Source organism: Hippocampus guttulatus, chromosome 20 (assembly GCF_054856545.1).
Source record: "Hippocampus guttulatus isolate MCC_2025c chromosome 20, RoL_Hgut_1.0, whole genome shotgun sequence".
In the NCBI taxonomy this organism is placed as follows: domain Eukaryota; kingdom Metazoa; phylum Chordata; class Actinopteri; order Syngnathiformes; family Syngnathidae; genus Hippocampus; species Hippocampus guttulatus.
The window spans coordinates 6182566-6196175 of NC_141280.1; the positions used below are offsets into that span (position 1 = coordinate 6182566).

The window sequence follows — 13610 nt, forward strand, 5'->3', positions numbered from 1 at the left end:
AAGGGGGAGTTTGATGAAACACCGTTCCTGAGGAAGAACCTGAGATGGAAGTGCGTATCACAGGTACATTTATCACCTCTTTCACTTATAATTCAAATGTAACCCCCCCCCCCACACACACAAAAAAAAGGTGTAAAAGTAACACGACTACAAATGAGGAATGTTTCCAACATAAGCAGCCGTCGCGAATGTCAGTTTGTTTCCAGTGCTAATGCTAGCTTAGCATTGCTCAAACAGTTGTGACTACCAAAACTATGCACTTTTATAATTGCATGCTGGTATGAATGGACACGTTTTCCACTTTGGCACTATGCAAGTACAGTTTTAACTTTCTCATCTGGTGAGGGTTTTTTTTTTTTTTATTGGGGTTGCCTTTCCATCTGGACTTGTGACATCTCTTGCTTAACAACCAAGAAAGAAAATCCATTCAACTCATGATTTTATTAGACATCCCAAAAAAAAAAAAAAAAAAAAAAAACAATGCATGAACTGGTTTTACCGCGGCGGATTCCAACATGTTATGATTGCATCACTCCATGTACAGCCACAAAGATTCAGGTAAGCCGTCAGTTTTTGACATGAAGTCACTTTTTGTGCGCTTTATCAACAGGAAGAGGACCTGTGGTAATGCATTTGTAATTAAAGTCCGTGCAAGGTGTTCATGATGCCAAATTGTACAAACTTTATTTCCCCAGCCACCTAATGGATGGATGAGTCTTTATTTCTTTGCAGTCTGGAGACGCTCGCTCACATTCTCCCAGTTGATGACGTTCCAGATGGCCTTCACGTAGTCAGGCCGGACGTTTTTGTACTGCAGGTAGTAGGCGTGCTCCCAGACGTCGATGCCCAGGAGAGGGATGAGGCCTGGGGGGTGAGAGTTCGGAAGGAGTGAAGCATTTGGGGAAGAGACACTCAAGGAAAACCGAGTGAGACAAGACTGACCTGTGGTCCCTTGCAGAGGATCCTGGTTGGCGCAAGCTGTGATGCAAAGTCTTCCGCCTTGTTTGTCGTAGCCCAGCCAGGACCAGCCTGAGCCTTGGACTGCCACCGCGGCGGCAGACATCCTTTCCTTCATGCTCTGGAAGGAGCCAAAGTCCCGCTTGATGGCCTCCATGAGCTCCCCTAACAAACAATGCCGCTTAGCATCATGCGTTTTGATTCAGTGTTGGGTGATGACTCACCACTCGGGGTTACAAATGTTTCCCGAAGACTAAAAGGGAAGGGCAATGTATGCTACTTGGCTAATGTTACCTTGTGGCTCTCCGCCAGCATTGGGAGAGAGGTTAGTCCAGAAGATGGTGTGGTTAATGTGACCTCCTCCATTGAACTTAAGAGCAGGCTGAAGGGCGACCTGCACAGTCACGTCTCCTAAAACACCACGACCAAAAGATGGCGTAGGATGAATAATTCTAATTTGCTACTTGTCGTTGATTCATCACCACGTTCGCTAACCCTTTGCAAGCGCCTCCTTATACTTCTCCTCTGTCACGTTGAGGTTGTTGACGTAGGTGGCGTGATGCTTGCTGTGGTGCAGCTGCATGATCTCCGCGTTGATGTGCGGCTCCAGGGCGCCATAGTCGTACGTCAGGTCAGGAAGCGTGTGCTTCTGTCTGTGCGCCTGCTGCACGGCTTGACTCAAACTAGCAGCGCACCTGAAACTCACACGGTGACACATTTGCCTTCATTAGGGTCACTGTTGAGATACGGTGTTATTTAATTGTTTTAAGTGGGATTTTAAGTCATGTCTAGATAAGTTCAGTCCACGTGTTTATGAAGCAAATTATATCAAGAGTTGAAGTGATAAACCACTGTTTGCATTATAGTTGCAACTCGATTTATGACTGACTGACCTATGTTTACGTCACACTTGTTTGATAACCATCTAAGACAGAGTAAAGAAATGTGATGTTTCGGTTTGCTGACATGCCTTGGCTTAAAAATAAATAAGGGAACTGCACATTTATCGATTACAGTGCCATCATTTGGGCAACCATATTGGACTTTTTTTTTTTCCAAGTCCTTCATGATGATGAAAAAAATGACTGATTACAAGTTAGTTTGATTGGAAATGAATTGGCAACGTTATCCACAACAATGTTACCTGAGCACAACATTATAAGCGCAATATTTACCAGTCTAGTGTGTCTTTCAAAAAGAGTGCGCAACAAAGTAACCTAGCCGGACAGCTCCTCTGTGTTAGCATGTGCAAGGTTAGCTTTGGATAAGCAGCACAGCGTTGTTGTGTCGTGGGTATTTCACGAACCCTGTAGAGCAAGTACGCAATGAGCCGCTGGCTGGTGAAGTTTTTGCTTTACCTGCGGATCTGAGCAACTCTGCAGAGCATGTTGGTGACGATGTTAGCGAGACAGAAGGGGATTCTTTTCTGAGCCTTTTCACCAACTGCCCTTGAACTCAAGTTGGGCCGGTTCAATTTGACAGCCGCGTGCGACCGTACCATTGTCAACACGCGGGGGGTGTTGTCGAAATGAAATGGGCTACACTGAAATCAATGAAAACGTATTGAATGGATTTCGTATTTCTGAATTACATTTAAAACCTTATACATTATATTATACACACGTAACATTTTTCATATTGTGTAGTTTGTCGGAATAATAAAATGTATGTATAATGTTTTATGCCTATTTTAAATGTCACTATTTTAATAAACGCTGCAGACAAAATAGAAAATACAAATATTGTTTGTATGAAGTAAATATTTGAAAATAGTTTGTACACTTAAAAAGGCAAAAATCACAAAAAACGTCAGACTGATCTTCAAAGATCGTCTATCGGAGTAGAGGAATGTCTCTTCAAAACACAAACAAATTTGGACATGAAAATTAAAATTGTGAATAGGAATATGAAAATTTGGACAGTTTGAAAACAATAGTTCCCATGGTGTCTTAAATGAGCTAAAGTTTAAATCGTTTGAACAAGTTTTGACCCATGAAAATAATTATTTAAATTGAATAAGATAAGATAAGAAAACCTTTATTTGTCCCACAATGGAGAAATTTGCAATCTACAGCAGAAAATTTTAATGAAGAAACAATGGAATTCTGTCGCACAATAAACAGTTCCGAATAATACTTTAAACTTTAGTTGGTGTCCATAATGCGGAAATGTTCATTGTGTGTCACTAAATATTTGGAGAGTGACATGTCTTATTTTTTTCTCTTGCTGCGCTCTTTGTGTGACTCGGCAGGAGGTGGCCGCCATCCAACTCGCCTGCTCCATTCCGCTTGTGTCCTGCCCTCGCAAAACAACATGACAGAGCTCCTCGCCTAAATATAACCTCGCCTTCGACGCCACGCCGTGAACGAATCGTTCCAGCCCAGACGCCCGGAGACCACCACCACCGCAAACGGGAGGTGGAGGGGGAGCTGGTAAGTGGCTTGTGAAGGCCTCCCGTTTCGTGCAGCCCGACCGTGGGCTCGTTTGAGGAGAAGGAGCGAGCGAGGGAGGGAGTCGTTTCCTTCACCGCCATTTTGTGATAACAAGGTGCCGAGAACATAGGCGATATTGGCATGATTGTTGCTTTTAAATCGGGGGGGTTGTGGAAGCCACGCGCCATGGGCTAACATAAATGCGTGTAATCGAGCAGCGGGCGCGACGCGTAGTCAGCGGGCGAGCGTTAACATTAGCTTAGTATGGGTGTCGTGCTAAGTGCTAGCTGCCACACTCGCGAGGCTCCGGACGCTCTGTGCTAGCCGGTAGCTTCGCCTTCCCCTTAGCGTCCCGCTTCAACGCCGTGCTCAGCAAAATAATGCATTTCAAAAAAACATTTCGAGGAGCTTAACTGCATTGTCGTGTGTTTAAAGCATTTGTTTTGCTAACTGTGCCTCCCTACCTGCAGAGTTCACAATGACCAACGAGGAGCCTTTGCCCAAAAAGGTGAGCTTATTTGACCCAAATCGGATCCTACATTCTGTTATGGCAACTGAATATTGACAGTCCTTTGTTATTTCTTCTTCAAGGTTCGCCTCAGTGAATCTGATATGAAAACCTTGACCCGAGAGGAGCTGTGCACACGGTATATACACACACACACATTTTATACACATGCATTACAGTGAACCCGCGTTTATCGCGGGTGATATGCTACTGCAGCCATGCATCAATGATCAAAATCCGTGGAATAGAAAGGCCTCATGTCAAAAATCTTAGTTTTCCCCCCTTCCATGTGTTTTGGACCTGGGCTGAACAATTATTTTAATTGAAATCAACATCGCCGTGTGGTGGAATGCAATTTTCAAATTGCAATGGCTGGAAATATGGAAAGTAAACATCTGCTTCATTTCAGACATTCAGTAATATATGTGTGTCTAAATTAAATGCTTAAGTACAGTCCACATGTTGATGTAAGATGAAGCAAAAAAAAGTGCTAAAGCTACAAATTGCTTGACATTTTTGCTGCAGTCTGATTTATGACAGACAGGCTTACGTTTACGCTTTTTTGATAGAATTTGGTTGGGGTCGTGAACACTTAAAAGACTGCAAATTACGTCTTTAGTAAGTGAACATCCCTATTTGGGGTGGATTTAAAAAAAAAAGCTTTTTCACTTTTTCACTGGATTACATCGCTGGTGGGATATCCTGTTGGTTCGAGGAGCCTCGCGTCACATGTATTCTCCTGTTATTAGGTGGAAACAGCACGAGTCGTATGTGCAGGTCCTGGAGGCCAAATATGCTGAGCTTTGTTGTAAGTACACATACTCCGTCACACTTGCGTGACTCTTGATGGCAATCATACACGTGTCGATGATGGCCGAGGGTTAGTTTCCTGACGCCTTTACTTTCTTCTCTCCGGGACCGCCAGCCAATGATGTAACAGGCCTGAAGGAATCCGAGGAGAAACTCAAGCAGCAGCAGCAGGACTCTGCCCGCAGGGAGAACATCTTGGTCATGCGGCTTGCCACCAAGGAGCAGGAGTGCACAGTACGTAAATCTTTCTGTTCTTATCGATGGCAACATTATAGGCGTAAGTGGAGTGGATAAGATGAGCGATTGTGATTGTGTTTATATTTTGCCTGTGGATAATTTTGGGTGTCATCAGTTAAAGCAGCCTCATTGGCCACAATGTAAGTATTGGGAAATTCTCTCCCTTGCAGCCCAGTAAGCTTTTTGTTTCTCCCCATAGACGCACATCCAGTACCTGAAGCAAGCCCAGCAGCCCAGCGCGGCCCAACTGCGCTCGTCCATGGTGGACCCGGCCATCAACTTGTTTTTCCTCAAAATGAAGGCGGAACTGGAACAGACTAAAGATAAACTGGAGCAGGCCCAAAATGAACTGAGTGCCTGGAAATTTACACCTGATAGGTAACGACAATCGAAATAACACCCCCCTCCTCCCAAAACCGCCACCTCCCCCAATAGAAGTCAAGACTTCTGCACGCCCCCACCACTCTCACTGCAGCAACCACGGTGGGGGGAGGGAAACTGACTAAAACCACTCAAACTACCAAACCAAAAAAAAAAAACATTGGTGATTTTGATCTGTGCTGCGGCAGCTGCAGGCCATTAACTTCATTTAAAAAAAAAAAGAAAAGGGGGGGGGAAGACAGTATGGTCAGGTGAGACTTGTGTCCCACCCCGCCCCACCCCTGTCATCAGCATCACAGGGCTTGAGGAGTCTGGACTGTTCCTGAAGACTTGTCCCTTTACCACCCGGATATGGCCACCCCATCCGCCTCCTCCGCTCAAAGCAGACAGTCGACAGCTTAAAATAGGGGGGCGGCTAGCTGAAAAAGCGCAATTGGAAGCCTTTAAAGACAATTGTCGTACTCGTCTAAACTGTGGAACAGGCCCACGCGTGTACCTGAGAAGCGTACTGACTTGTGGGACAGTCTAGATACCGCAGCAGCGCAAGTTTAAAAGTAAGACTTAAAACTGTGGGCGGAGCCACGACCTCGCCCCGCAATGTACTTTTGGGATCGAGGTGCGAGGGTCCACTGCCCCCCTCCCCCATTTCCCCACCCTCTCATTCATGGTACGTAGTGTGTTTCCATGCTTTCTGTTTGTTGCAATTTTTGTGACTTGTTTTCTGACCGTCGGGCTCGTTGGCGCGCGCGTCGACGTCGAGCGTCGTGTTTTCTGAACACCGAGGCGAAAGCCCGCCAGTACAAGCTGTCAATGCAAAATGTTCTTTCAAGTTGATGATGATGTACCCGCTTGTATTTGTGTGTTTACTCTTGAGCTCATGATCCTTCTCTCTCGCAGCTATTTTGTGCCCCCACCGCCCCCCTCCCGTGAATTAACGTTCTTATTCAGTGACATAACCTACAGTGCCTTTTGGGTTTGAAACCCCACGTCCTCAATTAAGCGCTGTGAGTTGCTAAAGGTCCAGGGACAGAAACATCCATTGTTTTCAGCTGCATTGAGAGTCACTTGGTTCCTCAGGAATGCAGATAAAAAAATTTAAAAAAATTAATATATTGAAATGTCTGTGGTGCAAGATTCATATTATTGTACAACCAGCAGGACTGTTGTAGCATTGTTTTGGCTCTTTTGACTGTTTTGTGCTATGTTCAAAGCCATGACCTCACAAAGTCGCCCCTCAGTAATCTTTTTGAACTCGTCGTGTTCCAATTGCCCCCGCCCCCCCCCCCCTTTTTTTTCTGGGACCGTATGGCCAATATGACGGAGCCAAATTGTGCTCGTGTTGAAAACCGAATGTACTGAGGTGACTACCATTTCATCACATTTCATCCAAGTGTGTACCGGCTTGCATCTGTTTACTCTTAAGAGTCTTTCCATTTACATAGCCTTTGTTTTATTTGTGTCCAAAAGTGTTCCCCCCCCCCCCCCCCCCGAAATGACCAGTTTCTCTCCACTTTCTCTTTGTTGATACAATTTAATGGTCGTTTCGAATGTTGTCGCTGGGATGCCTCGGCCTCGCCATATTTTTTTGGTCTCCTGGTTCCTCATGTGATGTCAGCCTTTTTTCCCTTGCAGCCAGACGGGCAAGAAGCTGATGGCCAAGTGTCGGATGCTGATCCAGGAAAACCAGGAGCTGGGGAAGCAGCAGTCGCAGGGGCGCATCGCCCAGCTGGAGGCCGAGCTGGCGCTGCAGAAGAAGTACAGCGAGGAGCTGAAGAGCAGCCAAGATGGTGAGAACGTGACAAAAGGACAATCACTCTCCAATAGTTTTTAGAATCTTATTTTGAAATGTTTCATGATGGACAAAAAAAACCAATTAAGTAATGTCACCTGAGAGATGAATGTACTCACCAATCTTTTGGAAACTGATTTTGACTAGTTCGGTCGGATATTCGTTGCCAGTTAATTTTGACATCTCTCAACATGACCGCCATTTTAAGATGGCCGACAAACTCATAAGTGAAGTGAAACAAGGAGGCGTTTTCCTGCTCATCATCGTCCATCACTGCTATGAGACCTTTGTGCTATTGACGTTGTGATGCCGGTTGACCCCCCCATAGAGCTGAATGACTTCATCATCCAGCTGGATGAGGAGGTGGAAGGGATGCAGAGCACCATCCTTGTGCTGCAGCAGCAACTCAAGGACACCCGGCAGCAGCTCACCCAGCCTCCTCAGGGGGTCTCCGCGGGGCCCAGCAGGGCGTCAGCCGCCGCCGAGCCAGCCACCCAGCCCGAGTCGGCCGCCGCCCCCTCGGACCCCGCCGCCAAAGACTTCGGGAGGGTGTCCAACGGGCCCAGCAAGGGGGCCCCTTCCCAGAAAGGCGGCAGCCTGTACCGGGAGGTCAGCAGTACCGACGAAGACTTTGCCATGTCACCCATGGCGTCCAGCCCCGGAGAAGCCGAGACCAAACTGTCCAACCACTCGGAGGAGGTGTCGGGGAGCCATGGCGGCCGGGCGGGGGCGCCCGTCGCTTTGAGCGCAGGGTACGAGAGTGTGGACTCGCCGACGGGCAGCGAGACCTCATTGACTCAGCACTCGAACGACACGGACTCCACCACTGACCCCCACGAGGACAAGGCTGCTGCCCAGGTCACCAAGGGCACCAGGACTTCACGGCATGCTCAAAACGGCCTGGACTCCACCACAAGCGACGGCGCCGTTTTGTAATGTACCCTTGGAGGGGTCTCTTTTCTTTTTTCCTGTTTCTCCCCCCCCCCCTTCTATTTTTTTTTTTTTTAAATACAGAACATGATGACAAATGCATAGTGTGTAATGCAGAATTGCTGTCAGGCATTTTGCTTTCCTATCCTTCCCCTTTTGCTTCTTGTGAAACACATTTGGGAACATGGGAAATGGTTGATGTTAGACACAATTGAGTGGATGTTTCATTTCAGACAAAAAAAACCCCTCAACATCAACTTTAGTATGTTTCATTCTGCTATTGATTTGAGTTGGCCACTCACATCCGCTGTTGTAATTCGTCAAGTCCAATAATTAAGCGGCATAAACATCTCACTTAAGGTCTTGACCTGTGTTCATATTTTTTATTTCAATTTTAAACTTTCGTTTGAAAAAAAAAAGTTCAAAAGATTCTGTGAGTAGTTTCTAAGAGATGTTCATATTTGGACTCCAGTCCTTTTCATGTACTGACCAAATACCAATAAAGAATTTTAATACAAAGGAAAAGCCACTTATTAATTACTCTTGATCAATACATTGACATGAGACGCATTCATTGCTTAAAAACAGGCTACCTGCTTTATCAGAGTATTATAAAGTGTTATTGTTCCAATAAACTGGTGTTAATATATATTTTTACGCCAAAAGGCATGTGCTTGGATTTATAACGAGCGCTACCACCTCCATAACACCTGGTGTCGCTGGCGTGCCTTTCCATTCCAATAACGGCAGCCGTGTCAACAGGATCTGCTGCAATTTTACCCACAACAGGACAGTACAGCCCAGTCAAAGAAAGCAGCAGATTGCATCCAAGGCAACGTTTCATCGGCATGAATAAGGATCCTGTTGTCATCGTCTCTGCCGCGCGGACACCAATTGGTAAAATACACACACTTTCCACACCACTATCATTCATTTAAAAGCCACTCACTTCCTCCATTTTAAGTATTTTTCTCATTGAGTTCATCTTAACTGTGGCTCGTCGTCCTCTCAACCGATTCACCTGGAAGCTAACTCGAAATCCAATGTTAATCGTATTAAATTGTGTCGTTATATTGAAATAAAATGTTTTTTTCCCCAGCTGAATTGAAATTAGTGAATTCATGACGTTTGGTCAAACTGTGTTTCTATTGGCTGCATCTGAGCGTCTGCTCTGTGTCGAAGGATGTGGTTGGCGAATATTCATAGGGCCACGGAAATGACATGATGTGATTGGTTACTGACAACATGCGAGCACATTGGACCAGGAAATCATTGACGTTGTAAATGACTGTCAACAACTGTTTGCTTTTTCCATTTTGTGAAAGTAAAAAATGTTAATGTTAAACCAATCATATTATGTGAAATATAAAGATTATATGTTTTGTGTCACAGTTTAATATTTATGAATTGGCATACTTTACAGTATATATTAATTTGTGGTTCCTATCTTAATATTTCTAAGATGTACTTGGATGAGCAACTACCCTGTCCTCACACGAAACAGAATCCATGTGCAATATGTTGCCTTACATTTCCATTTTTCCCACTAAAGGGTCCTTGAACGGTTCTCTGTCCATGGTGCCTTTGCATGATCTGTGTTCTGTGGTGATAAAGGATGTCCTAAAGCGGGCTGCAGTGCGGCCAGAAGACGTGTCCGAGGTCATCATTGGGCACGTCCTGACGGCAGGTACTACCAGCGGTCAAGTTGGCATGGTCAACATCCACTCATTAATATTTCCTTTGCCATCTGTCTCGGAGGGCACGGGCAGAACCCGGCACGTCAGGCTAGTGTCGGTGCAGGCATTCCCTACTCGGTCCCGGCATGGAGCTGCCAGATGGTGTGCGGCTCTGGGCTGAAAGCTGTGTGTTTGGGAGCTCAGTCCATCCAGACCGGGGAGTCCACTGTGGTGGTGGCAGGAGGCATGGAGAGTATGAGCAGGGTGAGGATTGCAGTGGCTGACAACATAGTAGAGAAAAAAACTACAGTCTACACTCGCTTTCTCTATTGTTCTTTCATCAAAACCGGGAAGGAGTTGTGTGACATCACGTGAATTGTTTTCCCTTTTCAGGCTCCTCACACGTTGCACATGCGTGCCGGAGTGAAAATGGGAGACGCTTCCCTGCAGGACTCCATGTTGGCCGACGGTTTGACCGACGCTTTTCACGGCTACCACATGGGCATCACAGGTGTGCCGGTGCGAAATGATTGAAATCATATGAAGTGGATATAAAAAGTCTACACACCCCCTGTTTAAATGTTTTTTGTAATATATATATTTTTTAAAAAGAGACCAAGATAATAATTTCAAAACATTTTTTGGCATTAATATGCGGTGTGTGTGTCCCCGCCCCTCAGCGGAGAATGTGGCCAAGCAGTGGGACGTCAGTCGAGAGGCGCAGGACGTCTTCGCCGTCCGCTCGCAGAATAAGGCGGAAGCGGCTCAGAAAGCGGGATACTTTCATCAGGAGATTGTCCCAGTTGTGGTTCCGTCCAGGAAAGGCATGTAACAACTTGAGCATTTCACTGTTTCACGCTGATGATGATTATTTTTATACCCTGGGACATAAGACAAAGATAATGATATTCAAACATTGCTCATGAAAACTAAACTAAAAGGAAGCATTAAAAAAAAAAAAGAAAACTGATCAAACTTCTTCAGGCACGGTGGAGGTGAAGGCGGACGAGTTCCCTCGGCATGGCAGCAGTCTCGAGAGCATGTCCAAACTTAGGCCGTGTTTCATCAAAGACACCAGCGGTACCGTCACCGCCGGCAATGCTTCAGGTGAGCGTGACGTTGCACACAAATAAACTCTTGGAACGGGATATTTGCCAACCTCCCTCCTCACGCCGTAGGTATTAACGACGGCGCGGCCGCCGCCGTGCTCATGAGCCAATCGGAGGCCTCAAGGCGAGGCCTGCGGGCCATGGCCAGAATCGTGTCGTGGGCTCAAGCCGGGCTCGACCCGTCCGTCATGGGCAGCGGACCCATACCCGCCATCAGGAAAGCGGTGAGAAGTGGAAACTTTACATTCAATCTTAATCTTGACCATTTCTTGCCACCCCCCCAAAGAAAATGTCTTTCTTATTTTAGGTGGAGAAGGCAGGGTGGCAACTGGATCAGGTCGATCTCTTCGAGATCAACGAGGCCTTTGCCGCGCAGTCCGTCGCCGTTGTTAAAGAGCTTGGACTGAAAGAAGAAAAGGTACCTTTTTCAAATCAAGAAATGAGACTCGACGTGGCACCGCAAAACCAAATTTCCCGCTGCAGGTGAACGTGAACGGCGGCGCCATCTCACTGGGTCATCCCATCGGCATGTCGGGCTGCAGGGTTCTGGTGACGCTGCTGCACACGCTCCAGAGGACCGGCAGCAGGACGGGCGTGGCGTCTCTGTGCATCGGAGGAGGCATGGGCATCGCCATTTGCGTGGAGAGGCTCTGATGGCGCATTATTGATCCCTTCAGTGTATGAGAGTGCTTCATGGTTCTGTGTCATTGCCGGGGCCTTCTTGTTGCGCTTCAAACTTCACATTCCGCATCCATTTCCTGTAATCATGAACGGGCTATCGTCCAGCAGAATTGATACCATGATAAGCTGTCCACTGTCATAACTGCTGTCCCTGAAAGGGTTAAATATAGCTACCATGTGACGAAATTAAAAAGCGGCCTACTTTCAAGAAAGGCGTCAATCTTTATTTGTGGGTGGTGGGAGGGAGTAATGCTATGAGTCGGGGGTTTTTTTTTTCCTTCCAACAAAATATTCTGATTGAAAAGAATCTTAGAACATTTTTTTAAGACAATAGAAGAACAATCGCCTTTATGAGTCTTGGAATTATGAAATTTGTGAACACTATACCCTCTGTTGGGTTTCTCACTAACCAGTAGTCACCTTCTTTGCATTTGAAAATATTCATGCAACAGGGTTAAAATAATAGAAGTATTTTCCCATCTAGCATGTCTGCATTTTGGACGAAATCATTCAATGATGTACGCACGGGGGCGCAGATTGCAAAAAGTGTGATCGCTTTCAAGTTGTTTATTAAGGAACAGTTCCACAGCCAAAATGATGTTTGAATCAAAGGAATCCGATACATTGTGTAAAAAAAAAAAAAAAAAGTTTACAAAAAAAGAAAACAAAACGGCATTAAGTGTCACTAAAGTAACCACAATAGTCAGAATAACAAAAACAAAATACAACTCTTGTAAATTTTGTGTCGTCACTCCATAACAATTTTAATTGAAATTCCATAGCACGGAAACTGGCTTGGATGCGTTACTGAGAATAGCAAGGTAAAAAAAAAAAAAGTTAACTCAGTTAGAAACCAAAGGGCCACCGCCAGGTGACCCAGACCGGCCCCGAAAAAAATGGACATCCTCTCATTTAAAGTATTCCCTTGTCCTCTATCACACAAATCTCAAGAGAAGTTTTCGAAATGTAGCTGTGTTTCATCGACTCCTTTGGGATGTGTATCGAAGAACAACGGTGACATCGGTCTCACTACTTCCCCGCTTGGTGAGCTTGACGTCTCAATAGGACGTAAATCTTCTCCTTGATCCAGTCTTTGTTGTACGGCTGGTACGTTTGGGTGTCCGCTCTATAACTGAAAAAAAGGCCACGTTCAAAATTTGTAGGAATGCAAATTCACACTTAAAACACTTACACAAGACAGCTCAGGTCTGCCAAGTCGTCAATGAAGTCAAACAACTGGCTAATATCGTATGTGATGGACGGGCTGTTGGGGTTCATCCTCTTGAGATGCTCTTCGTACATTTTGCACACACCTGAGAGAAAAGATGCAGGTGTTTAAAAACTGTTCGATATGGACTTTGAATAGCATTTTGGTTGAGACAATTACAAAATAGCAGGAAATTTGCAAACTTTTCTCGTTCAAGATAAGCCAGGTAGTTTTATAGCGAGTTAAGAGGTTTTGACGGTAAAGCGTCCAGACCTTCCATGCATTCATTCACCGACTCGTAGTCAGCGTATGTCCGGCCTTCGGGTCTCTTGGTGGGCTGAACCAACAGGATCGTGTGCGACTGGGAAATGAAAGGTGAGATGAATGCCACAAAAATGTAAGTATGATCAATACAAAAACAATATTACTTCGTTAGGTAATTTTTACGTTTGCACAGCACGATTGACTCAGTTACCCGGCTAGCTCGTTAGCTTGGCTGCAGCTGCCCATCCGATTGACTGGGGTGCACATTTATTTGTTCAAGCACAAAACAAGATGAATCACTCACCATGTTCGTGTTAAATTGAATCCTAGTTTAAATTCTGGTACGAAAAATCTGGGATGAAACAACACTCTATGCTCGGGAAATGTCTTGTGCTTAGAAGCTGTTTACGGCAAGATCGCGAGGGGAAGAGATGTCATTACATTTCCGGTATCAAGCGAAAGGGTTTCAAAATAAAACGTTTAGAGCCCCGAATTTCACTGTACAGTATTATTTCCAGGAGCACAGACCTACCTACATTTCCAGTTTAAATGCAGTGGTCATAATTTATTTCCAGCAGTGTTTTGTCGTCATTTCATAGCTTGTGTGTTGGCCGCGCGATTTCCAGTCG

The 13610-nt window shown here is 45.5% G+C and overlaps 4 protein-coding genes across 4 annotated transcripts; 2 read left to right on the forward strand and 2 right to left on the reverse strand.

The window, feature by feature from the left end:
* Nucleotides 1–422: 422 nt before the first annotated feature.
* Nucleotides 423–2475, reverse strand: LOC147187746 (superoxide dismutase [Mn], mitochondrial-like). Its single transcript, XM_086099868.1, has 5 exons — nucleotides 2316–2475; nucleotides 1453–1652; nucleotides 1252–1368; nucleotides 943–1122; nucleotides 423–864 (listed from the first exon to the last, which is right to left on the reverse strand). The coding sequence occupies exons 1-5, from the start codon at nucleotides 2456–2458 to the stop codon at nucleotides 719–721; spliced, it is 786 nt and encodes a 261-aa protein (XP_085955994.1). The 5' UTR covers nucleotides 2459–2475; the 3' UTR covers nucleotides 423–718.
* A 735-nt stretch (nucleotides 2476–3210) lies between these two features.
* On the forward strand, nucleotides 3211–8563 carry LOC147187747 (pre-mRNA-splicing regulator WTAP-like). The gene is made up of 8 exons (XM_086101006.1): nucleotides 3211–3389; nucleotides 3860–3897; nucleotides 3981–4036; nucleotides 4647–4705; nucleotides 4823–4941; nucleotides 5144–5322; nucleotides 6958–7112; nucleotides 7443–8563. Exons 2-8 carry the CDS (start codon nucleotides 3868–3870, stop codon nucleotides 8048–8050), a joined length of 1206 nt encoding a protein of 401 aa, XP_085957132.1. The 5' UTR covers nucleotides 3211–3389; nucleotides 3860–3867; the 3' UTR covers nucleotides 8051–8563.
* Nucleotides 8564–8795: 232 nt separating this feature from the next.
* LOC147187748 (acetyl-CoA acetyltransferase, cytosolic-like) lies at nucleotides 8796–11736 on the forward strand. Its single transcript, XM_086100929.1, has 9 exons — nucleotides 8796–8941; nucleotides 9597–9731; nucleotides 9803–9984; nucleotides 10114–10231; nucleotides 10401–10544; nucleotides 10705–10827; nucleotides 10899–11053; nucleotides 11137–11247; nucleotides 11313–11736. Exons 1-9 carry the CDS (start codon nucleotides 8893–8895, stop codon nucleotides 11481–11483), a joined length of 1188 nt encoding a protein of 395 aa, XP_085957055.1. The 5' UTR covers nucleotides 8796–8892; the 3' UTR covers nucleotides 11484–11736.
* Nucleotides 11737–12062: 326 nt separating this feature from the next.
* On the reverse strand, nucleotides 12063–13429 carry LOC147187749 (enhancer of rudimentary homolog). The gene is made up of 4 exons (XM_086100930.1): nucleotides 13286–13429; nucleotides 12991–13078; nucleotides 12703–12823; nucleotides 12063–12642 (listed from the first exon to the last, which is right to left on the reverse strand). Exons 1-4 carry the CDS (start codon nucleotides 13286–13288, stop codon nucleotides 12540–12542), a joined length of 315 nt encoding a protein of 104 aa, XP_085957056.1. The 5' UTR covers nucleotides 13289–13429; the 3' UTR covers nucleotides 12063–12539.
* Between the last annotated feature and the right edge of the window lie 181 nt (nucleotides 13430–13610).

Excerpts from the sequence above, each read along its gene's own strand:
- LOC147187746 (XM_086099868.1), bottom strand. The coding sequence starts at position 2,458 with ATGGTACGGTCGCACGCGGCTGTCAAATTGAACCGGCCCAACTTGAGT. Across the intron at positions 1,369-1,452 it reads TAAGGAGGCGCTTGCAAAGG|GAGACGTGACTGTGCAGGTC; the intron begins GTTAGCGAACGT and ends GTGGTGTTTTAG. Across the intron at positions 1,123-1,251 it reads TGCTGGCGGAGAGCCACAAG|GGGAGCTCATGGAGGCCATC; the intron begins GTAACATTAGCC and ends ATTGTTTGTTAG.
- LOC147187747 (XM_086101006.1), top strand. The coding sequence starts at position 3,868 with ATGACCAACGAGGAGCCTTTGCCCAAAAAG. Across the intron at positions 4,942-5,143 it reads CCAAGGAGCAGGAGTGCACA|ACGCACATCCAGTACCTGAA; the intron begins GTACGTAAATCT and ends TTCTCCCCATAG. Across the intron at positions 5,323-6,957 it reads TGGAAATTTACACCTGATAG|CCAGACGGGCAAGAAGCTGA; the intron begins GTAACGACAATC and ends TTTCCCTTGCAG.
- LOC147187748 (XM_086100929.1), top strand. The coding sequence starts at position 8,893 with ATGAATAAGGATCCTGTTGTCATCGTCTCTGCCGCGCGGACACCAATT. Across the intron at positions 8,942-9,596 it reads TGCCGCGCGGACACCAATTG|GGTCCTTGAACGGTTCTCTG; the intron begins GTAAAATACACA and ends TTCCCACTAAAG. Across the intron at positions 10,232-10,400 it reads CTACCACATGGGCATCACAG|CGGAGAATGTGGCCAAGCAG; the intron begins GTGTGCCGGTGC and ends CCCGCCCCTCAG.
- LOC147187749 (XM_086100930.1), bottom strand. Across the intron at positions 12,824-12,990 it reads GGTGAATGAATGCATGGAAG|GTGTGTGCAAAATGTACGAA; the intron begins GTCTGGACGCTT and ends CTTTTCTCTCAG. Across the intron at positions 12,643-12,702 it reads GCAGACCTGAGCTGTCTTGT|TTATAGAGCGGACACCCAAA; the intron begins GTAAGTGTTTTA and ends CCTTTTTTTCAG.